The 25000-nt window shown below is 40.2% G+C and overlaps 1 protein-coding gene across 1 annotated transcript; it reads left to right on the top strand.

The window, feature by feature from the left end:
• Positions 1-3049: 3049 nt before the first annotated feature.
• LOC134283949 (uncharacterized) lies at positions 3050-25000 on the top strand (the record flags this gene model as incomplete). The annotated part of the gene is given in 3 exon segments (XM_062859187.1): positions 3050-3240; positions 22434-22590; positions 22653-25000. Coding segments are annotated over 3 exon segments (2525 nt in total), but the record flags the coding sequence as incomplete, so codon positions are not given.

The following is a 25000-nucleotide window of genomic DNA, read 5'->3' as shown; positions in this document are numbered from 1 at the left end:
TTCAATCTTTTCAAATAACTGCCAAATATCACAAGTCAGACCTCAGATCGTATGATCCATACCATAAATCGTTCACAATTCATGTGGCCATTAGTATCTGTAAATGCTGGAGAAAAATGTTACCGAGAAATATGAATTCTTTGGTTTTTCAAAGGCGAAATCTGTTTACATAACAACAAATATTATTGCATGTTTATTTTAACATCGGTTCAATTGACCCCATTAAACTAATTGTATTTGTATTGTTATCAATGGTAGTTTACTATTTACTAGATTCCTTTAATTTATTGGAAAACATCAGAAAAATCATTGTTCATCTTTTTCTTGTCGTAACATCCTCACTTGGCTAAAACCTGCTTTTCAGCTACTTTTCTATAAGTACTTCCTCAGTTATTCAGTGAGAGTTTCCTCTGCCAACACGGCTTGACGTCTGTCAGTCGCTGAAGTTTTAGCGAATAACATTAAATAACCGAAACATCTACTGTACTCAAATTTAAAACGAAAACTATAAAAAAATATGTGAGGTGATTTTGTGTTTGATTATACAAACATGATCCAAGCAACAATAATATTTGTTGTTATTTATTTGTTACGAATTGTTTTTAAGTGTAATTGAGAAATAAACTCTTTTTTTAATAAAAAGTCCATGAGAACTTTGCAGGCACTTTTGCAACTACAGTAGACGTTCGATAACTGCAACATGTTTACGTTTCACTTAGCGAACGAAAATCCGATAACTGCAACGCCTGACAGTGTCAACAAGCCATCAATTGACGTAAAATGAACCAAAAATTCATTCGACTGTTCATTAGGGCTAACATGGCGCACGATTTTGACGTTTGGCGGTGCGATAACTGCAAATTTGTTGCACTTACCGGACTTGCAGTTAAAAAGCATTGCAGTTAAACCGTTTGCACCGACCGAACGTCTACTGTATATAAAAACAACTTAAATTAATTTTTACTGATAGTAACTTTGAATTATTATATAACTATTGAAAAACAATCGAATCAATTAGTCACTAATAAAGCTAATGTTCACTTATTGTACGAACTATATGGGCTTGATTTCTATTGTAAAAAGTAACAATATATCTACTATGTGTTTTATTGTGAACAATAAAACCAGTCATATTTTAATAATATTTACCATGTAATGAATGGTAATTTTTTATCCGGGATGCTTCTAATAACGCCCTCTCATGCCCCCAGGGTGGCTTCAGTTTGACTAGTGAGAAGCACGTCAATCCGACAGCCTTAAATTCCTACTGCATAAGATCGAGAACTTATGTTAGGAATTAGGATATAGGCTTGGCTATAGGTTCCGACGTATTGGAGATTGTTTGCGATATTATGCAGTAGCTTGGTTCTTGGCATCTATCATTTCCACTTCCGTTTCCTAAAATTAAAAATAAATGTGAAATTGTTGCAAGAAAATGATCGATTCATACGTTACCCACCAGAGTCTGATTTTTTTCTGTTTATATTTGTATAAACAGTACCTAGGTAGTTAGCGAGGTAGTTAGTTGCTCATAGCAACATCAGCGGAGTACTAGGTTTTCTATTTGTAGAAAAGCACAAGGTATTATTGTAAGAAGGTATTATATTTTTTTGGTCTAGTACATCATGAACCCCGAAAATTCACACCAATGTAAGGGACATGAACGACTTTATGTGGACTTTGGTCGGACGTAATGCGCTGGACAGCGGATCTGGTCCTCCATCCAGCGCACTGTGCCCGACGTACAGTTTTGTCTCGAGTATTCCAAAGTTTCGAATCCTTGTCGTTTTGACAGGTCTCCTGCTCGATTGGAACTATGGAGATGACAGCAAATCGACGTACAGTCATCGATTTTCGCGTGCCAAAAATTCCGATCTTCAACACGAACAATACCGATTAGACCGATTAGGAAGTCGAGTCGAACATTGACTACTTTTTTTAATGAAAAATCTTGAGTTTAAATAAGGGCGAAAGTAACATGAGCGAGTTCTCTTCATCGACTCTCTCTTCTTCAAATTAAAGTGACAAGATGCAAGTATGGTTGCACTATAGATAGTAGAGTAAACATAGATCCGCGGACACCGCTGACTAAAATGTTTCAAGCGTGTAAGTAGTAATTTTCAAGAGTGCGACGGTTGAATATGACGTCATGCGCTCCTTTGATGCTGTCCAAATCGTGACGTCATGCTCGTTTGGATACAGATTTTGACAGTTCGTTTGGATACAACGGATTCATCAACACGGATCTATGTATACTCTACTATCTATAGTTGCACTGGTGAATTCACGCAGATGTAAATATTATCGTCGCACCACCAAATCGAAGTCGTCGCTAGAAGCACATGCGAAGTTGCAGCTGCGAAGTAAATTTGAATCTATTTTTTCTGTTGCGCATCATTAAGCAAATTAAGAGCAACAATATGCACTAATCCAAATTGAGTTGCGACATTTCTAAGTAGGTTAAAAATCAATTTTCGCACGTTCGGTCACTTTGTATTTCGACCAAAAGCATAATAAATAATTTAAATGAACACTCGTGTGCATCGGCTCTAAATTCGCTTTAAAAGCGAAATTACACAGCACCCGCGATAGGCATGCTCTAATATTCGCCAGCCATCTGTCAGCTGTGGTTCGTTTTCCCACCGTTCCTTGCTGTTCTTTTTTGACGGAACGGGGTGGATGATGCGCTAACGGAAAACTTCCATCAGTAGTGAAGGGAAGAAAAAGCCGAAAAAAAATAGGATACTGCAAGATGACGTCACGAAGCTATGCACTGACAGTTCACAGAGCTTGTTTACATGGACTTAGTTTCTGGCCAAGATCCGGCAAAATTGCTTTTCGATAGAACTTCGGAATAATGAGAGTTGGACGATTGGTTTTGTACTAGTAGAGCTGAATGTACTCGATATTTACGTATCACAATGATATCGGAACGGAAAACGAGATTTAAATTTTTCGCCGGTCGTTCAAAATTCTAACACCTTGTAAACAAGCTCGCTGAACTGTCAAACAAAGTGAGGTTAGACCGGTGCTTGCAGTACTCTATATAGCTCGGATTGATTGCGTCGGTCGTATCGAGTGAAAAATACCGAAAAGAAAGCTAATTTCGCGTTGTGGTCCCGGAAAAAGATGATAAATCCATTGCCGAACAGTTTAGTGACGATTCTTGCCAACCGCTAGAGGCCGTGCGTCGCGAGTTTGTGGCCTCCGTGCGAAAACCATGTCCGATTTCAATCCGAGGTAAGTGTTGTTGATTGATGGCTGCTGCCTGCTGGCAATCGTGCAACACAAATTCGAGACGGCGTAGGAAATTTTGATGTCGTTGCAGCAATAATCGATTTACGTCGGCAAGAAAAGTAGAAGATAGGGGCTTTCTTTAATAAATAATACTGGGTGATAAATAGTATCGTTTGGGTCTTGTTTTGCTTTGTTTACCCACAGAATCGATATCAGTGAAGCATCCGCGGTGTTGGAATATGCTTATTCCGGACAAGGTCAAAGAGTACCAAGCTAATCCTGAGCCTGCTAGGTACATATGTGAACGAGTGTAATCTGTGGTGCGGGCTAGTGTAGCGAGAGCAGCCGAAGCGGAGAGTAATCTCCCCCAGCAGCAGCCTGGTTGGGTTTGTGAATTGCGTAGGAAAATTTCTAGTGGCAGTGGTTCGATTGATATTGAGACGTTAACAGCTAGCCAGAAGCGGGGCTATTGCTTCAATTGAATGCAGCTTCTCGGAGGAGGTCTTTCTTCAGTGTTCCAACGCTGTGCGTGAAGCTGGGCAGTGCGTGAAGATGAAAACACCACACGATTGGTTCATCGAGATCAAACAGAGTGAAAAGTACGTAGAATAGTACGTAGGAAAGTTGTGACTGGCGCAAAGGATTCCCAATTTGTAACATAGAGTGTATATGCTCGTAATGTGACACCAGATAAGAAGAAACCAAAATCTATAGTGGCAGTAGGGGAGCAATGTGAATGGGATACTTCAAAGGACAGCTATGTGTATGTGCGCGCTGGTGGTGGGTAAATGATATGAGTTTTCCGAACGTCGATAGACGAACGGACGGTGAATGTAGACTGGCTGCAGCAGTCAGCAGAGTGGATCGATCATTCGAAAGTGCGCCGCTAACCACACAGAGAAAGTTACCTATTCCTTACACCTATGGGAGAAAAAAAAATCGGAGAAGTGCCATTGAACTACATGGGATTAATTGAGGGTTTCGTGTTCCTTTATCAACCGCAGGAGAACATAAACAAAGTTTTATGTAAATATTTGAGTGCCTCTTGGTGCATTCTATGTGCATCGTAAAAGAAATATGAACACTTTGGTATGTATTTATCAATGAGCATATAGAAAGTGTTTCTAGTACTTTCCTCAGCTAGAACAGGCATAACTAACCACAGTAAAGTCAACAAAGATTATGCAATTCTCAAGTCGCTATACGACAGTATATTTTATGTATTTATTTTAAATAATTCTATTTTAGTCTGTCCAGACTAAATTACATTGTCTGCTTTTGTCACAATTTTAGTTAACTCATCAAGTGAGGAATGATGAAAAATAAACCAATTCAATGAGAAATCCGAATAATTTGGCAAAAGCATCGGATTTGTTAAGAAAGTTCATGGATGTCTCAGGTTTTACCTTAATTTAATTACTAAATTATGTGTGTCCCTTCTCAAATAACTGTAACCACACCAAAATCTTCCGAGGGCAGTGGGACATTAGGGAAATTCGAAATTATATTTGCTTTAGATTTTGTACCTACTTTCGAAACCAATTTACTGCCTATAACTGCATAGTAAAGTTGTAACATTTGCATCGGGGAGATTATCAATATCGAGGATTATCATCAAACCACAACTACTTTCACCTACGCTAATGAAATTTAAAAGTTTTTTTTTTCAGGAAATAATGACATAAATATCATGTATTTGTCTTATTGTCAAATGTTAACGCATATCAGTCACACTGGGAAAATAGGCTGGCTTCAAAGCATATCATCAATCATATTTAGGACGATTTTTTTTTCTGGCATAGGCCACAATCGGCGAAGTACTAGATGATGGTATTATGATTCGGATAACATTTTCATATGTAACATCACTTGTGTTTATCATTTCAAGTCTGAAGAACAAACCCTTCTTCAGTACAATCTGTATACGCAAATACATCAAATCAGACCGAGTGTAGAACATAGAATAAGGATATAATAGACTACTGAAGTTATCAGAATTTGGAGATGGTAGGCAATGTTTACATACGAAAGATACCTTTAGAGCTAGGCAAAGTGCTGCCTAAGAACCGAAAGACTGAACAAAGCCCAATTGAAACCCATCTACTGTCATTAGCTAGTGCTTTGGCTACAACGCTACAATCACCTCGTCGTGGGCAACTGTGATACCCAATGTGTATTAAAAATGAGGTAGTCAGCCAAACGTCAAACTTGGGTACCGGGGACCAAATGTAGTACTAGAAGTGGTACCCAGTTTGAGACCGAGTGCTACGACTTAATTTGGACTTTGATTCTATTGTCTATTGCTCACCTGTTTCGCGCCACCCAGCAGGGACTTGGTCTGGTTCCCAATTCAGTATATCCGTTCCACAAATGTACCGCACCTCTTTTGATTTGTGATATATTATGCGGAATATTACTCTCTTCATTCGGATAGCGGCTATGTAACCCATTGGTTTTAAAAGCCTTTAGCAAACATGAAGCGATTAATCGGAGACTGAAGACTCTATACCAAATTTGGCTCAGAGACAGGTAATCAGTGAGGTCAGTTTTTCTCGTTTGTCAGAGACGATTGATACGTATTAAGACGAACTTTCCACTGCATCTGCCAGCAATAATCGGTGATCGATCAACATTCCGAGTACCCCAATTTACACAAGAATGCCAAGGATCACCGCTCATGCTTTACAATACAGTTGGAAAAACTAGAACAACACCTGGCCACAATGATGCATTAAGCACTAAAGCGGACCGGAAGTGTAGGTGAGCCAGCCCCACCAAAAACTTTTGGAGGAATTTCCCAAAATACCCAAAAATCCTAGATCAGTCCTACAAGAAAGAGTTCCTGAAAACATGCCGCAAGCAGTTTCTGAAAGAATACCAGAAGAACCCATATAGCCGAGGCGGTAAACGCACGGGTATTCAGCATGACCATGCTGAGGGTGACGGGTTCGATTCCCGGTCGGTCCAGGATCTTTTCGTAAAGGAAATGTCCTTGACTTCCTTGGGCATAGAGTATCTTCGTGCCTGCCACACGATATACACATGCAAAATGGTCATTGGCAGAGGAAGCTCTCAGTTAATAACTGTGGAAGTGCTCATAGAACACTAAGCTGAGAAGCAGGCTTTGTCCCAGTGAGGACGTTACGCCAAGAAGAAGAAGATCAGAAGAACTTTTCGGAAGAATTCCGGCAAGAGTTCCCAAAGGAACCCACGAAAGAGTTCTTAAAGAAATTCCAGAAGCAATTCCTGACAGAAGCCCAGCAAAAGTTCACGGAATTCTTGAAGCAATCCCAGAACTACCCATAATCGCATAAAAGTAACATTTGACAAAAGAAGGCAGTGGAGAAAATGCTACTTTTGATAATATATTTTTTTTTTTTTTATAGACGCTTTAACCAGTTTGATCATTCGCGTCTGATTTTGATAATATGGGAATGAACCTGAATTTTACCAATTTCTCCAGAGTTCGTAATCAATCGTTTAGCAATAACATTTTCTACAGCACTTCTTATATGCTAGACGAATTTACAGAAAATAAACCAGACCTGAACTGCCTATGGTCGCATAATTGTCCTACATGCATAGGAAACCCAGCAAATATGGGACTGATATGCGATCATAGGCAGTGAATATGATTGATGAACTCTTTAAGGACAAACGTATTGAAATCCCGCTTCAACAGTGCATCAGAACTTCAGACGCACAAATCTCAAGTAGCAAGCTTCAAACAACAGTGCATTTTATTATTCTGTTCTTGCTCACTTGTAATAAGCTTCAAATAAGAGGATCAGATGCGCTGGTTTTGTTTACGAAGAGATGTGTGCGCTCGAAATCGTGAATAGGTGCCAATGTCGGCCATTGTGGTGGCCATTTTGGGATTAAATCCAGTCTATTTTCCTAGTGTGACTGTTTGGCGGCTACATTGGTCAGTGAGACAAAATGACTTGGTTCATAAATCCTAGAACAAACTTGAATTTTTTATTCAGGCAGACGAAAGTACTTGTGATTTGATGGAAGAATTCCGGAGAAGTATTTAGAGGAATAATGAAAGAAGTCCTGGTAAGATTTCTGGAACGTTCTCAGAAAAAAAATCCTGAAGAAATTCCAAAAGGAAAGTCCTGGAAGGAATAATAGCCGGAATTTTGAAAGGAGTTTCTGTAGCAAAGGTCGGACTGGTGGTGAATGCTTCAAAAACAAAGTACATGCTGGTAGGCCGAACCGAACACGACCGGATCCGTCTGGGTAGTAATGTTACGATAGACGGGGATACTTTCGAGGTGGTGGAGGAATTCGTCTACCTCGGATCCTTACTGACGGCTGACAACAACGTGAGCCGTGAAATTTGGAGGCGCATCATCAGCGGAAGTCGGGCCTACTACGGGCTCCAGAAGAAACTGCGGTCGAAAAAGATTCACCCACGCACCAAATGCACCATGTACAAAACGCTAATAAGACCGGTGATCCTCTACGGGCACGAGACATGGACCATGCTCGAGGAGGACCTACAAGCACTCGGAGTTTTCGAGCGACGCGTGCTAAGAACGATCTTCGGCGGTGTGCAGGAGAACGGTATGTGGCGGAGAAGGATGAACCACGAGCTCGCTGCACTTTACGGCGAACCCAGCATCCAGAAGGTGGCCAAAGCCGGAAGGATACGGTGGGCAGGGCATGTTGCAAGAATGCCGGACAACAACCCTGCAAAGCTGGTGTTTGCAACGGATCCGGTTGGCACAAGAAGGCGTGGAACGCAGAGAGCACGATGGGCGGACCAGGTGGAGCGTGACTTGGCGAGCATTGGGCGCGACCGAGGATGGAGAGCGGCAGCCACAAACCGAGTATTGTGGCGTACTATTGTTGATTATGTCTTGTCTTAATGATGTTGAACAAATAAATGTATGTATGTTCTGTAGGAATTCCTGAAGGAATCTCCGAGAGAATTCCTGGAGAAATCCTGGTAAATTCCCGGAACTCCTTGAGAAATCCCGGAAAAAATCACTTGAAGTATCGGAAGGAATTTCTGGAGGAATCCTGAACGAAATTCCAGAAGGAACCTTTTAGGAATCTAAAAAGGATTCCAGAGGGAAGTTCGAAAGGAATCCCAAAATCAATCTCAGATAAAGCTCCGAGAGGAATCACAGAATAAAATCCTAGGACAATTTGGAGCACCTACGAAAGAAACTTCCGGAGGAATCTCTGGAAAAATTGCTGGGGTAATCCTCCATTCCTTGTGGAATCTCGGAATTAATTTCTAGGGAAATTTTGGAAGGAATTTAGAAACTCCTAATCTCAGAAGGTAATTTCTCAAGAAATCCCTGGAAAAAACCTCTGGAAGAATCTCAAGAGTACTTCCTGGAGAAATCCGGGCAAGAACTCTTGAAGGAATCCCAGACGGATCCTCTTTAGGAATCTCAGGAGAAACTCCTGGAAGAACCCGAGAGGGAACTTCTGAAGGAATCCTTAATCAATCCCCGGAAGAATCTCATTAAAAACTCCCTGGGAAACAAGTAACTCCTGGAGGAGCACTGGAACAAATTTGTAGAAAACTGCGACGGATTTTTTGGACGAATCTCCGGATGGAGTTCCTGTGGAATCCCAGAAGGAGAAGGTCCTCCTGACGCAGGATGTCTACTACCTAGAAAAACCTGGAAAACCGGGAATCCTCAGGGCATTTTATTTAACAGGGAAAAACCTGGCATACTCAGGGAATATTGTGGACACTCAGGGAAATTTTTCACCGATAATAAAAAAAAATAAAGAAATTGGGTCGTCTGAATAAAAAGTAGGGAATTTTATTAAAAGAGTCCACAGAGTTTACTACATCGTGGGTATGAATTAAAAAGTTTTCGATTATGTAGTGTTTTCTTTCTGGAATTTCTTTACTTTTGCCTCCCAGGGTTTTAAACAAGATTCCCACCGTAGGTTTTCACGTCTTCTTCTTCTTCTTCTTCTTCTTGGCGTAACGTTCTCACTGGGACAAAGCCTGCTTCTCAGCGTTTGTTCTATGAGCACTTCCACAGTTATTAACTGAGAGCTTCCTCTGCCAATGACCATTTTGCATGTGTATATCGTGTGGCAGGCACGAAGATACTCTATGCCCAAGGAAGTCAAGGAAATTTCCTTTACGAAAAGATCCTGGACCGACCGGGAATCGAACCCGTCACCCTTTCACGTCATTTGTTTTAATTCCTTCTGGAGATCTTCCGGATTCCTTCAGCATTTTCCCAAAGCTCGAAAATTTCTTTCCGTGATTCTTCTTTGAGAATATTCCAGGTTTCCGGAATTCAAATCAATTGCCTCTGGAATTTTCACGGGGATAATTCCTCTAGAAGTTTTCCCAGTATTGTTTCCAGAGTTCCCGTAGGTTTCTACCAGGATTTATCCCGAAATCTCCACAAGAGTTTCTCACAGTATACACCGTAGATGTTGTCACGGAATCTCTGTCGGGCTCTTGGAGGAGTTTTTCCTAAGATTTCTACTAAAGCTCCTGCAAGTGATTTAAAGAGTTTTTCAATGTAGGAATTCTTTCCGAAATTTCTTCCAAAGTTTCTCCTGTGATTTTTTTTTTGTATAAATTTCCGATAGCTTTCTTCGAGAGATTCTCCTTGAATGTCTACAGAAGTTTCAGCTGGTATATTTCCCAAAGTTTCTCGCGGGATTTCTTTCAAGATTTCTCTCGGCTGTTCTCTTAGATGATTCCTTCCGGTGTTGATTTTGGTATGTCTCTCAGAGTTTGTCAGAATTCATCCTAGACTTTCTCCCTTTTGGGATTTCTACAGAAGCTTTCTAACAGTTATCTACCTGAGATTATTTTCTTACAGATTTTCTCGAGATTATTCCCAGAGATCTTCCCGGAATTTCTACTAGAAATTATCCCGAGATTCTAGATGCTCCTTTTTGGGATTTATTTAAAAATTGCTCCCGGAGAGTTTTTCTCTGTCTCTTGGAATAATTTACGTTATTTTTTGTAAGAAATTGCTGGAGAAATATCTGAAAGAATCCCGGTCAACTTTTGCAAAAATCTCCACAAAGAGTTATTGGAGAAATCTCGATAGGAAATCCAAAAGAAATCCTGAGAGAAACTGGAACATCTCGGAAAAAAATTATTAGACTAACCCCAGGAAATTAAAGGAAGAACTCTAATAACCTCTGCAAGCAAACCCACGAGAAATATCAGAAAACTGTCGTTGGAAGAAATCGCAAGAGAATAGTTTGTGGAATTTATACTGAATTTATTTATACTATACTGAATGTTTTTTTCCTGTTTGGAAATGTCAAAACAATTTCTTGAAATTAACCGAAAAGAACTTTTCTTGAAATTAACCGAAAAGAATTTTTTTTTTCAATATTCAATTTCCGATTTTACTATTATATTCGAAAGAGTTTTGTTAAACAGTTCTTGGAAGAATTCAGCGATTTGGTGGAATCTCCTAGATAATAAACCTTGTGATTTTTTTTATAAAATTTTTAACTTTTGTATTGAGCACATTTCTGTATAGTTATTGAGAAGTAATTTTATAAAATTTGGGCTAATTTTGTAATTATTGATATTTTAAATTCACCCTGAAAAACCCTGGAAAACTCAGGGAATTTTATTGTGTCATATGAGTAGACACCCTGAAGGGATGCCACTGTGCCGTCATCAAGTCGTAAATCAGCACATTTTCTCACGCACACGAAGCCCACATTAAATTAGACCTTTTATGAAAAAACTGGCGAATTTCTTCTATGCCCGAAAGCTGACGAATTTCCGAAGCGTAAAGAAGAAGGCCACGGAACGTCAAATTTCCCGGAGTGACATTTTCCGAAATACTATTTTCCGGAATAGTACGTTAGGCCCAGAAGTAAATTAGACCGGAGTACATTAGGCCGAAAGTGTGATTAGGCCTAATCGATCATTAGGTCGAACGACCTTTTCCTAGACATCCTTTTTTTAATAACAAAAAATATGAAATTTCAAAATCAATCCATGACATCGTATAGTGCAGTGGGTCAGCGTTGTATGGGAAAATTTAAATTTGATCGCATCAACCCGGAACAGATTTTTTTTCTGGACCATATTAGCGTCCAAAACAACTGTGCAAAATTTGGGAGCGATTGCTTGTGTTCTCGTATTTCGCATTGCAGTTGACATTTGTATGGGATTTAGCACGGGAAAACTCACTTTTCTGCATTATTCTCATTAGGGGCTTAAATTTTTCTTCAACTGTATAACCGATGACGTTAAAGTATTGCCGTGGTTGTACCGAAAAACTTTGGTGAAGATCGCAAAGCGTTCCGACACTTGTGAAAGCAGTTATAACGTACAGATTGTCCAATGCTGCTTAGGGGCTGTCCATTTATTACATAAGGCAATTTTTCCGATTTTTCGACACCCCCACCCCCCCTTGTAAGATTTTTTGTATGAAACTCTAAATATTTTTGTATGGCGCGTAAGATTTTCCAAACCCCCCCTCCCCCCATAAACCCTTACGTAATTAATGGACAGCCCCTTAACATTTAACACGTAAAGCAGGGGTTCTCAAACTTTTCAAGCTCGCGACCCACTTAAGATTTCAATAGAATTTGGCGACCCATCATCATACAGTTTAGGTATTTTCATAAAAGAATCATTTCAGAAAATTTTGAAAATACTTTGCAAAACCAGAACCTAAGTAACATTTTTAAGTCAAGCATAAACATCATCATAAAGCCAAAATAAATTCTAAATTGTCCCACCTTTTTATGACGGTTCTCAAACTTTGTGCAAGTAAATATGTAATTGAATTGTTGCTTAAGAAAAAATGTATGCATCTGCTAAAATATGAATAGGTTTGACACGTTACAATCATACTTTACCTTCTTCGTGCATTAGTTAAAGTTCACCCCGCTGACGCAGGGTACACTCAGCATGCCTGTCTGGGCCATAATGACCCCAATGCACACCTAGGGTTAAAAGCTTTCAATCTATCAAAATTAAATCTAGATGTTCCATAAGATAGCAGTTTTTTTGTGAGAATCAGAAAGTTAAAAAAATAAGAATTTTTAAGATACTGACATAAAATATGAGGGCAATTTTAAACTTATAAAAAGCCTTGAATTATCGGGCAGGAAACCCGTCCAGAAACCGTTTCAGAGCAAAAACAAAGGTTGACTAATAATTTTAAAGTTTCGGTTGAAGCATCAATACATATCATCCCGTATGTCTTGAATCTTTAACAAAATAAAAAATCACTTGCAGAATTCGAGAAACAAAATACTTTGAATAAGACACATCGAATCATTTGTTTCCCAATTGCTCAAACTTTCGCGACCCACCAAAAATCAGCCCGCGACCCACCTGTGGGTCGCGACCCATAGTTTGAGAAACGCGTCGTAAAGGAATAACACCAATAAAAAAATTTAAATTTTTGGCCTATAATGCCAAGCCCTGGGCTTAGGATATATTATTCTCTAAGAAGGAATGTCTTCTGAGGGGTCTCTTGTTTCAATTGTTGCTGGTGTTGATCAAACATATTTCTTTATTACTTTATCATATTTTTTCTGATCTAGCAACATTTAATGAATGGGTGAGACAGGAGTGACCATCAACGCCACTTATGTCCCGGGATAATTCGATCCAATAATCAACGGCTTCCGGCTTCCTCAATGGCGTGCTGGGTGTATGCTTTGGGTGGCGAATTTAAGTAAAGGAAGGGGAATCATACTTTGATTGACTTATTCGGATAAAGTGCCATTCGATAAGCGTTCTAGTATGGATCCATCACCTTCCATCATCTCGTAGTCAACATTAAATTCGATTAAGCGAGTAATTGTTATTTTCTATTAAATGTCACAGTGGCATAGTACAAAAAACTTGAATATTAAATCATTTGTATCACAAATTTGTCTTCATTTCAACTCTAAGCATTAAATATTCAGTCATAAAGTTTTGAAAAAAAGTATTGGCGATCAAAAGTAGAGATTATATCGTGAAAATTTGGAAGTTTGAAAGGGAAATGCACGCAGAAAAAAATATAGTAAAATCAAACATATTTGAGGTAAAATCAAACAAATTGTCAATTTGTTCAGGGCACAAAAAAACTGTTTGAAACAAATCAAACGTCAGATTTGAAGCAAATGCAATCTATGTTTGAAACAAACATGCATATTTTATTCATTTCTGTCAAGGTATGTTAATGCAATTTTATTTTGTTTTGTGTGGCAGGTCGGCCTTGCAGAATTCCATCAAATTTACAAATTCTTTCCCTTCACCGGGAAAACCCACCTCCCCCGTGGCACTTTCAATGCCAACATTATGTAGGCGATATTCTGAAAACAACAGAATCCGTGAAAACTTAGCTTTGTTAGAAGGAGGAAATGATCTTCGATCTAAAAACTGGAAATTGTGAGCTTTGTTTATGTTCTCAACGGTGGAACGAGGGTCTCCTCAATGGGCAATGGCCAATATGTAATGGAGCTGGTATTAGAAATTAAAATTTTAGTGTCAAATATTTTATCAGTTTACCGAATAAACATGAATGTTTTTGTTTCAAATGAACGAAATTTGTCTCGGTGTCGGTGTACAAGTTCCCTATTAGTTAAATCATCATTTTTTTTGTAAATTAACCGATAAAACTTTTTCTTTCTACCCGGTTTGCACAAAAAGATTATATGGAGCGACTTAATCACTAAAATACGAAACGGGATTTCATAAAACATAACCTTTCTTTAGGAGGCCAATAGCTATACATAACCGCGAGACAACGTGGACCACATTGAGGAAACAATTAGTCGATATAGGGTAGTGTAGTGGAACCATTAGGGAAGGGCCTCTGTTTTGGGCATTTTTTTTTGCAGTAGCTCGGTCGGTTGGACTGGTTGACTGCATTTGTTTTGTACGGTGAGATAATTGCATTATCTACCCGAGCACAGGAATTTGGGTCAGTTGATTCGATGTTCATTGGATCGTGACAGGGGGTATGCCCGGGATGGCCACCACTGCCCAGATGATTCGGAATCCTAATCAAATGTGTTTCTTTGTCTTTATTAAAGAGATTTTCAGCCCTCGGCTGGTTCATCTTCAATCAAACGTTTTCTTGGAACTACTATTAATATTATTTATCAATTATTTATCAAATGCATTAAATTATCATTGATATTGATGACCAATTTTTGTTCCTGTTTGATCGAATACACAACATGTTTAATGTTAAAACAGTTACTGCTATTGTTCATAAACATAAACACTATACACTTAATAATTATCAATTTATGTTACTTTCTTTGTTTTTCTCTATAAAATGTTGCATGGTTCGAATCCTTGCGGAACATGAACGGTTCATGAGCACCAATAGATTAACACCTGAGCATTAACACTTACCTATAATAATTTATCATGAAACTAATTGGATGGGAAATTGCATTTCGGGTTTTCTGCTATTCTGCTATTCTGCTATTATCAACGCATCCCCTGGCTTTCGCCCATCTGCGTTGTCTTTTCACTAGGCAATACGTCTACCAATTGATGTTTATGGGCTTGCCGGACCAAGTCATGTAGCTAAGCCAAACACCCCACCTACAACTGTTGGGTAGGCACCATTGTCCCGCCCACTGGTCTTTTACAGCTAGTTGTAGGTGCATGTGTGCGTGTAAGTATTGGTGTATGTGTGTTAGTGTTGGTGTATTGTAGGCGCCAACTCGTTCTAATCCACTCTGATTGCTAACACCCTATTGAACCATTACCCTTAAATCTGGCAATCTATGAAATAGAATGAGTTAAGCGCCTGTACATAATAGTCAATCAATCAAACAAGGAATATTAGTATTAAAGCGAAGATACAATGAAGCAACGCCCCGAACCTCGAGAGCACAAATCCCAAGAACCAAATGACAGGCTGCGCGAACAGTCGATCGACTGGCCACCACCAGTGAATAACCAATCGAGTAAACCCCCCAGCACAAACTGCCACCAGCTCTCCCGACCTGCGCCCAACAAATCCGAGGCACAGCCCAGCCTTAGCTTCACCTTAAAACCAAAATCTAGATTGCAGAGCACAATACTTCCCAAGTAACCACGCAGCTCGGGCCGCCAATCACGCACAACACGTCACAAATAAGACAAACACTACCCCGCCCGTACAATCGAAACCGATCTAGGGTAGAGAAGGGTCTCTATCCACTCCAACCCGGACTCAACTGCACCCACAGGATAGCGCACCCCACACACACTGTACTCATGCATCCATCACGACCCGAGCCGCACGGTCACCTGGGTTGCTTCTATCTGCATGACCTCACCCAACCCGTAACACAGAGTTTAAATCCCTCTCTTGCATTACAAAGCAGTCCCTCTTCCCAAAGTTTGTGCGTGGTATAAATGAGATTATAAAGCTGAAGAAATCGTCACCAACACCCGCCAACAATGAGCGCTCAATGGTGCCGGCAGAATCAATGACGACCCCCTCAGTCCCAAACCCAATTATCCTACACTACCCAAGTAACCACAATGCTGAAGCCGTACGCACTGCACGTACGAAATACATACAGACCTGCCCGTACCGCCTAAACAAACCACCTAGGCCAAAGACAAGCGAAAATCGGCGCCACCACTGTTGAACCACGACTATACCAGTAGGTATAATCGCAATTAAGCAATCGTAGATCCATTCCCCGCTCCTACTCAGCCCTAACGATCTATAGCAATGCTTGTCAATATATGCACCCCACACACGCAACCCCCACAGCCCAACAGTATGGTCACTTGAGTATTCCTGGGATTTTGATTACATGATGGTCAGGGATCACAGCCATCAAAACGTTCCACACTTTACCGGGGCTTGCGACCCGTAACCATGATGATTTCCGCTATGGGAAACCATGATGGCTAGCGGTGTTGGGAAATTGCATTTCGGGTTTTCGAAATGTTAATGAAAATTTAACTATTGGAGCGTCCATAAATGACGTAGCCTATTTTGGCCGATTTTTTACTCCCCCTCCCCCTCGTAACATATTTTCCCATATCTAGTACACGGCTCGTCATACAATCGCAGACTCCCCCTCCCCCCTAAATGCTACGTCATTTATACACAGATCGAAAAAAGAGTTTAAAATTCTGTGACATATGATGCACATGTTTGGAGCGTGGGATATCACAGAAGTTTACATGACATACAGTCATAAAATATCATGTAAACTTCCATTATATGTCATGTAATTCCGCATGACTCTGAGTATTTACATGACATATAACACAAATTTACATTATATATCATGTAAACCATCATAAAACTAAGTTTACATGGCTAAAATGAAGTTCACATGACGTGTAAATCTCATTATTTTTATCTGTGTAGACGCTCCCTAACGTTACGCGTATGAATGAAAAACTAGTTTTCAAGTAATTTTCTTCTTTTCAAAAGCTCTAATTCTTTTTTGTTTAAGATGATGAGCCTCCCAACTAACATTTTCAGCGCTATAAGCTGCAGTCAATTGCTTTCTGTTGTGTAACCATCGAATAAAAGCAGCCAACGCTGAATAAAAGGGAAGCTAGTCAAATATGAATCATAAGGGGCTGTTCATGAACCACGTAGACCAAATTTTGGTCATCTCAGATCCCTCCCTCCCCCCTCGTAGACTTTTGTCCATACAAAAATTTTGAAATTTGTATGGAGCGTAGACTTTTGCCAGATCCCCCCTCCCCCCAAAAAGTACGTGGTTTATGAACGGCCCCTTAGCTAATACACGACTGCAACACAAACACCATACAGCTACTCGGTTTTCAGAAATCCATTGCTTGTCACTGGGGCTGCCTTTACTCCACTCTATTCCAACTCCAGGAGATTTCCCGCAAGATGCGAAAACTTGAAGAAATCGAATACGAGTCCCCACTAACAAAACAGCTGCTACTATACAGTACAATTCGTTATACTGACAAATCCCCAAACCAGCAGCGCTTTAAATGTCGTTATGCGGTTTTACTACAGCTAGAAGCTGTAATAAAGAAACTGTTGGTTTACCAACACGGCTTGTCGGATGTAAACATTATTGTCAAAACAAATTTTAAGCGGGATATATAGGTACTACACAAGTTCTTTACAGCTATCCATCTCCGTGCTGTGAAATTATTTGGGTTGCTTTTTTTGCACTTTAATTCAATGCCGGAAGATTTGCCGGAAGATGTGCAAATCGAGTAAGAGTTCCAGCCACTACAACAGCTGCTTTTATACAGTACGTTTTGTAATGTTGCCAAAATACAAAACACCAGCGCTTCGTAGCCGTTTAAAGAACACTCTTTCAGCTAGAAGCTGTGGAGAAGAATCTGTTGGTGCAACCACACAGCTTGTTCAATGTAAACATTATTGCGTTTGACGTTTCACAAGCTTTTGCAGCAAGATGAAGTTGGGTAAGGTTTCTTGTGGCACAATTATGAAGCCTTGTCTGGAGTAAAACAAAACGGGCTATTTTCTATGCTATTTATATATAGCAGTGTGGCAGCGAGGACATCATAGGGACCAGTGGATACGGAAATCGAGAGTTCGATTCCAAGAAGCGGCAAGTACTTTAATTATTCAATTTTAAAAGTGATAATTCCAGTTCCACATGTATTGCGTCATCCATAACCTAATTATATTTAATCGTTTAATTTGGGGATGCCGTATAACTATTATTTAACAACTACGAAAAGGCTGAAAAAGCGCCTTCTCAAGATGTTATTCAGTTAGTGGTTACATAGGAGCCGAGAAAAGAGCTATGACTTCGTGGCATAGAAGCTGCTCGCACAGCATATACATGCAGATTCATTGGTATAGGGCTTGCATAGAAGCTTCTGTCCATATGTACAATACAGTAACTCAGCATCAAGCCGTATTGAGGAGTCAACAAAGCGTTTACATTCACAATAAATGTTAGTTGGGCTGGGCGTACCTTTTTGTTTGCAAATGTTTGGAGCTTTTTTATCTCGTCGAGTTCGTCGAGGATTTTCATTAGAAGTTCTACAAAAATCCCTCTAGGAGTTTCTTCAGGGTTTTCTCCAGAGTTGTTTTCTAAGATTCTACCAGGAGTTTTTTTGAACCATTCTCCAATAATTTGAACCGGGATTTCTCAAGTATTTTTTTTCTGGGTTTTACTCAGATATTTATTCGAAGATTCCCGCAGGAATTCCTTCCGGGATCATTCCAAGAGTTCCTTCTAGGATTTCTAAAGGAATTCATTCCTAAATTCGTCGTGGAGTTCCTCCAGTGATTCCTCCAGAAATTCTTTCTAAGATAGAACTTTATGGGATTCCTCTAGGTTTTCTCTGTGCTTTTCATATGTGAACCCTCAAGGAATTCCTTTTGGGATTTCTCCAGGAATTGTTTATTGGATTTATCTGGGAAATGATCGCTAGAACCAGAAATGGATTGAAAAAAAAGCTGTGTCCCTTCCTTCCAACTTTCATCGCAGCACAGTGTCAATCCATCATATAACGCCATGCAACCAAGCAGACTGTGCCGCTTCACACCCAAGTAACAATTTCTATGCTTTCTGCGCTTAGACGTATTTTATGAAGGTTTTGTTATTGATTTGGTAAAGTCTTTTGTATTTAATGAAGCATTATAAACTGCAAAACCGTTTTAAAGACATGAACAACTTTAAAACACTTTGTAGATACCTATAAGTCCATTCCATAAAACTTATTTTCTTGTCTTTTAGCCGAGCATAAATTTCGTTCTAAGCGGACTGTTAAGTACGCAATAAAACTTTGTACTAAAACTCCTTTCAATGCCGCACGCAAGGCGAATCACATCAGTCTTAAGGATTTTATGATTGCATTAAGTTATCATAAAGCAATCATAAACTTTCTTGGAATAACAAGAAGAAGCATTAAAGCAAGCTCAGGAGTGTCAGGTACCGCAATGGGATCTTCTTCCAGGAAATATATTTGATGCGAAATGCACACGAAAACGTAACCAGTTACGCATGATTGTTTGATGCTACTGAAACTGAAGAAAACACCTGGTTCTTCATTATTGAGAATTCTTACCACTATATACATACCTAAATCTCAATCAGTTTAAACAGCAACCTCAAAATCACACGAAATACTGCCGAAAAACTGGTGAAAATATGAAAGTTTCTGTTTGTTTACATTTGTTTACGGGCATCGGCCAACCGGCAAGTTCTTAAGAGCAGTCAGTCTGAACCCGCATTTCAATAAAACCTAATAGTGTTTGAATAGCGCAAATGATATGCGTTAAGAATAAGTGGGCGTATGCTAGACTTTGCTCCGTATTCTTGGAGAACAGCAACTCTATAATATGTTGCTTCTACACCTATTGGTCCTTAACAATTACAATCAGAACCAAGAGGATTTAACTTGACGGCATCCATATTTTTTGTCACGGTTTTCTATTCCTACTTGCAAATTGTGCACGCCATGTTGATGTTTGGATTGCGATTTGAATGCACAATTTTGCAAGCGGGGTTGAAATAATTCTTTTGTAACACAACAAACCCGCAAACTGGCATGGCGCTTTACTTATTCAGCAACATTTTATTGCATTATACCGAAAAACTTTTTTGGCATGAGTTTTCTCTGTCATAGAAACAGAGTTTTCTCCGTTAATATTGGAAATTAAATATTATTACCATGGCTGACCGACATAGTTTTGTTTTTTTTTCGTCATTTATAATTTGCAATTAACTTCAATTCATTTGATGATTTTAGTTTCAGATTATTATTGGTTCTAATTCTTCATTCAAGACGTTGTTCGAACTTTGATAGGGCTTGTTGATCTTTTTAAGGCCTATACATCTGATCTTATCTAAGTTGTATAGTAGACTACAAGAATATGCCACAAAATCAAATAGCATATAAAACGTTTTAAGAACTGGTTTTAGCAACCTCCTGTAGGGTGGGTCCTTTTGGGCTTTATAGGGTTTTATCACGAGTTTATTAGAGCTGTTAGGATTACTAAGCTTTAAAATAAGTTTTATCAGTTTGATTGTAACAACAGCTTGTAGGCTATAAGAAAACTAAAAATGTTACTTGGGCAGTAATCTTCACACAATCTATCGCTTCACGCCTGGCATCCTTGCACCAATGCATGATCCATGTGCCAAAAATAAAAACATTTCCCACCAACACACCAACATCTGCATAACCTTGTGCAGGCGCAGAGGATTCAACGGCCTGATGTGGGCAAGCGATTGCAATCATCACTTCCCTCCCCTTCCCCATTGACCTGCAACCTGACGCAGCAGGCGCCATTGTCGCCTAAAAATACAAGACCACCAACGCTCACACACTGAAGATGCCTGTTAGTCCCAAGCAGCTATCTCATTGGTTCCTTGTGTGAGTGTAGCTGATCTGGCGATACTGGGAGTAGCAACTGCGGGCGGTCAATCAAGCTCAAGCTCAACTTAGTGTTCTTTGAGCATTTCCATAGTTATCAATTGAAGGGCTCTCTCTGCCTGTCATTGCAAGAATTCGTTACATTATGAGGCACGGCACAATGATATATTCCCAGGGAGTCGAGAAATTGGCGATCCATAGCCTTACCCACTAAGTTAACTGGAGACCCCTGGATACTGACTGCCATACCAACATTGGTTGTCTTTATTACTCGGCTTTGTGTAAGATTCATTACTTTTCATAGTAATGAATCTTACACAAACTTTGGGCATTTTGTATAAAAATCAACCAATGCGTATTTTATTCTGTCCAGTACTGTAGTTTTGCTTCTCTTTTGTTTCACTTTCTTTGATCTATTGACCCTCAAATCCTGGGAGGAATGTTTGAAATAATCATTATTAATGACAAGAAAAATGCTGAAAATAGTCAATTCAATCATTGTCGATAAGTCTTTCAATGGATTGGCTGTATATTAGGCCGTCCCTATTTTTGCAAAAGTTGGAAATGTTAAAAGTTCAATATTGCAAAACGATCGTTTTAGCTAAAAAACCATCATGCCAAAATTTGAAGTCCCTATCTCAAGGCTAAGTGGTCCCCCACGGGGCCTAAAGTTCTCAAAAATTATATGGGGTCAAAAAATCATGAAATTTTTTCGACGAAAAAAATACCCTATTCTACTAGAATCGGTGATTTTAGGACCCTATAGGGCCAAAAATGTGCTCAGAATTGCTATATCTCTTTTCGTTTTTGAGTTATCGGACAAAATATGGCAGGTTTCCTCAGGCATTTCAAAAAATGGTCAAAATGTTCATTTTTAGGTAGTTTTTTTGTCAATAACTCATAAACGAAAAGAGTTATCGCAATGGACTACCCGCTTTGCGCGCAGCCACAGTTGATCAGCAGGAGTAAATCAATTTAATTTTGTATGGCGAAATGCATCTAAACTCGAATTACTTGAAATAGAAAGCTTTTCCCGAAAAAATATTTGGCAGCCTTAATAGTGGTCACCATTGTCCGAGATGAACCAGCCCAGGGCTGAAAATCTCGTAAATAAAGATAATAATAATAATAGTCACCATTGTGCACAACCACTACCAAATATTTTTTCGAATAATGTGTTCCACTTCGAGAAATTTGCCTTTAGATTGTATTCGCCATACAATATTTTTGCGATTTACTTTTAGCGATTTTTCGCGCATAGAAGCTAGCGCCACATTGGTCGATGCGGAGAGTAGGAAAACAGCCGATGTAGTTAATTCATTCTAAGCACATCACCGATTTTAGTAGAATAGGATATTTTTGCGTCGAAAAAATTTCATGATTTTTTTGCCCCCATACAATTTTTGAGAACTTTAGGCCCCGTGGGGGACCACTTAGCTTTGAGATAGGGACTTCAAATTTTGGCATGATGGTTTTTTAGCTAAAACGATCGTTTTGCAAGGGTCTGTGTCATTTGGCATAAAGTCACATGGCATAACGCCGTTTGGCATAAGGTCACTTGGCATAAAGACATTTGGCATAACGGTCATTTGGCATAATGGACACTTGGCATAATAAAGAAGGGTGCATTTCGATTATGCCAAATGTCCATTATGCCAAATGACCGTTATGCCAAATGTCTTTATGCCAAGTGACCTTATGCCAAACGACCTTATGCCAAATGTCCCGCTCCCGTTTTGCAATATTGAACTTTTAACATTTCCAACTTTTGCAAAAATAGGGACGGCCTACTGTATATAGTGTAGACTAGAGTAGAATTTTGCTTTCAAATTCCATTGATGATTATATCGATGAAGAATTATTGAACCATAACTTCAACTTATCATTATTTTTTTATATTTTCCAGAGAGCCAATTCGTTTGTCAGACATTGACAATTTGCTCGAGGATAGCATATTCAACTCTTCCAATGGGGCCAAGCTTGCCGAGTATCTCAAGAAGAAGCGAGGCGGCGGCGGTCGCGTTCGATTACACAACATTTTCGAACAAGTTGCAGCTAATATGGTAAGAAATGCTTGAACTTGTTTGCTGAAACAAAAGATTCGAGATTTTTTATACAATTTCAGCCGAAACCGACTTTCAACTTTGACATGGACTCATCCGAACCCAATCCGTTGCCGGATTCACCTCAGATAGCGGAGCAGTCGGAACCGGGACCGGTCCCGACTACCAGTGCAGGGCCGGTTCAAAATGGAAATGTTATTGTTGAAGCGCTGGCTTCTGCTCCGCCAACTGAACCTCCTGTGGTAGTGGCCGTTCCGGACGCAAGACCGGCATCTCCAAAAACAATTGGTAAATCTCCCGGTCCTTTGGCTAATCTCGGTCGTCAAGCGCTGCTGAACCAATACCATCGAACCAACATGGCCAAATGTGAATTGCTTAAGCAGATCACTTCAAGCACACCGAAACCGGAGGCCAATGGTTCAATGAGTCGCATATCTGCTTTCACCACGTCGATCTCACCTATTATTGAAAGCAGTTCATCTCCCGTCACAGTAGCTCAACAAGTCGCAGCGCCACAACCGGTGGTAAATCCAACTCCAATTTCATCGATCTTACCGGTTGAATCGGTTCCACCGACACAACAGGTCCTGGCTCCTTGTTCGCAGGCTCCACCGACAAGCACTCCTCAGAAGGTAGTTATCATTGGCACTCCGGTGGAACCTGGTCCGCCCGCGCCCGATATGGTTATACCAGAAACTCCTAGTCCCGTTAAAATATCTAGCGATTCTCCTAAAGTTGCTCACCAAATCCAGCCTCGGAAACTCACCGATACGTTTAACCAACTTCAAAATGATATGGCCAACGCTTCCAATGAAAACGAAAATATTACTTCTGATGAGAGTGGATCAATCGAGGAGGAACACCCGGTAGTGCCAAAAGTAGCCCATGTCCCACCTGTGGAGACCAGCATCATGCGGAAAAGCATTCTTAAAGATGCCGATGCATCCTCGCTAAATAGGAGAGTTTCGCTTCGGGTGTCTTTCTCCCAGCAGCTAGTCCAGGAACGAGAGATTTCACCAGCACCGTCCATACCGGAAGCACATTATTCTAGTTCGTCGGATGATGATGATGATGATGACAGCTCGGATTCCAGCGATGAAGAGTACCAAGTTGTAGATGAGGTATACAGCGATGACGGAGCAGAATGCGATCCCAATGATATTCATGAAAATTACCAAGAATTGATTGGAAGCAGGGAATGTTTGGACAAGCAAGTGCTAGAAATTCCCGAACGAATACCATCGCCACTGATAAACGTAGTCGACGAAGCTCCCGTCCGGTGGTATGAAACAACGACTCCTCGGGTACAGAAAAACAATGACGGATTGGCATTGGCACCTGTAACATGTGCAAAGGAAAATAAGACCAATCTGCAGCTTGTGGATATCATAACGGACTGGGATGAAGAAGATGACGATGAAGAAGAGGAAGAGAGAGACAAAGAGGAAGAGAGATATGAAGTGCAAGAGAGAGATAAAGAGGAGGAGAGAGATAAACAGGAGGAGGGAGATAAAGAGGAGGAACAGCAAAAGTCTCCGGAAAAGGAACCATCAGCGATGGAGATTCCGGAAACACAACGCTTGACTCAACACACCAACGAAACCATATGCGAAACTATGGACATAACCAATGTGGAAGATTCGGCGGAGCGATTGGTAGAACTGCCTCCTCCACTTGTGAGTTTCAACGGTTCCGCACAGGAGGAGCCACAACTTGGTACGCCAGAGCGACCACTTACGCCACCATCCCAGTTCACTGATTCTGCCAAAAAACGATTTTTGCGGGAAAACGATGAAGCACTGCTCTCACGGTTGCAGAATGAACTCCCGGTTTCTCAACAGGAGGAAGTATCTCCAGGTACACCGGAATTGGTGTCCGACACGTTGGTAGAAATACTCCATTCGTTCCGCGATCAACCTGTGCCAAAACCTATCGCTGACGAATGCCGAAAAACAGTAGTCCCTGCAAGAAGGGGCCGTCGCACAAAATCCGCCGTCGATCCAGCTACCACAACTTATTTCGAGACTGTCGAAAAAACATTCGTTAAACCAATAGCACCTACGAATAAATCTGTTCCAGTCAAGCCTTTGACAACGGCTCAGAAAAGAAAGTTATATGCCACTACAAAACAGACTAAATCACCGGAGCGGCTGACACGTAATTCGGTTGATCGGTTAACATCCAGAATTAGGAACTTAAACATTGTAATTCGTAGGCTAGAGGTAGATATATTTCTGCAGAGATTGACCGATGCCGATCGGGCGATCTTAGAAGGAACCACAAAAGCACCAAGAAAAAAACCGATGCCCAATCTAAAAAAAGGCAAAAAGATTTCCAAAAAGAATAGGATAGCGATTGAAAATGGCAACGGCCAAGAACCACAATTGGAAGCATCGGAAGGTGGTACCGG

This window comes from Aedes albopictus, chromosome 3, assembly GCF_035046485.1.
Source record: "Aedes albopictus strain Foshan chromosome 3, AalbF5, whole genome shotgun sequence".
NCBI classification, from domain to species: Eukaryota; Metazoa; Arthropoda; class Insecta; order Diptera; family Culicidae; genus Aedes; species Aedes albopictus.
This window is presented reverse-complemented; position numbering and strand designations above follow the sequence as displayed.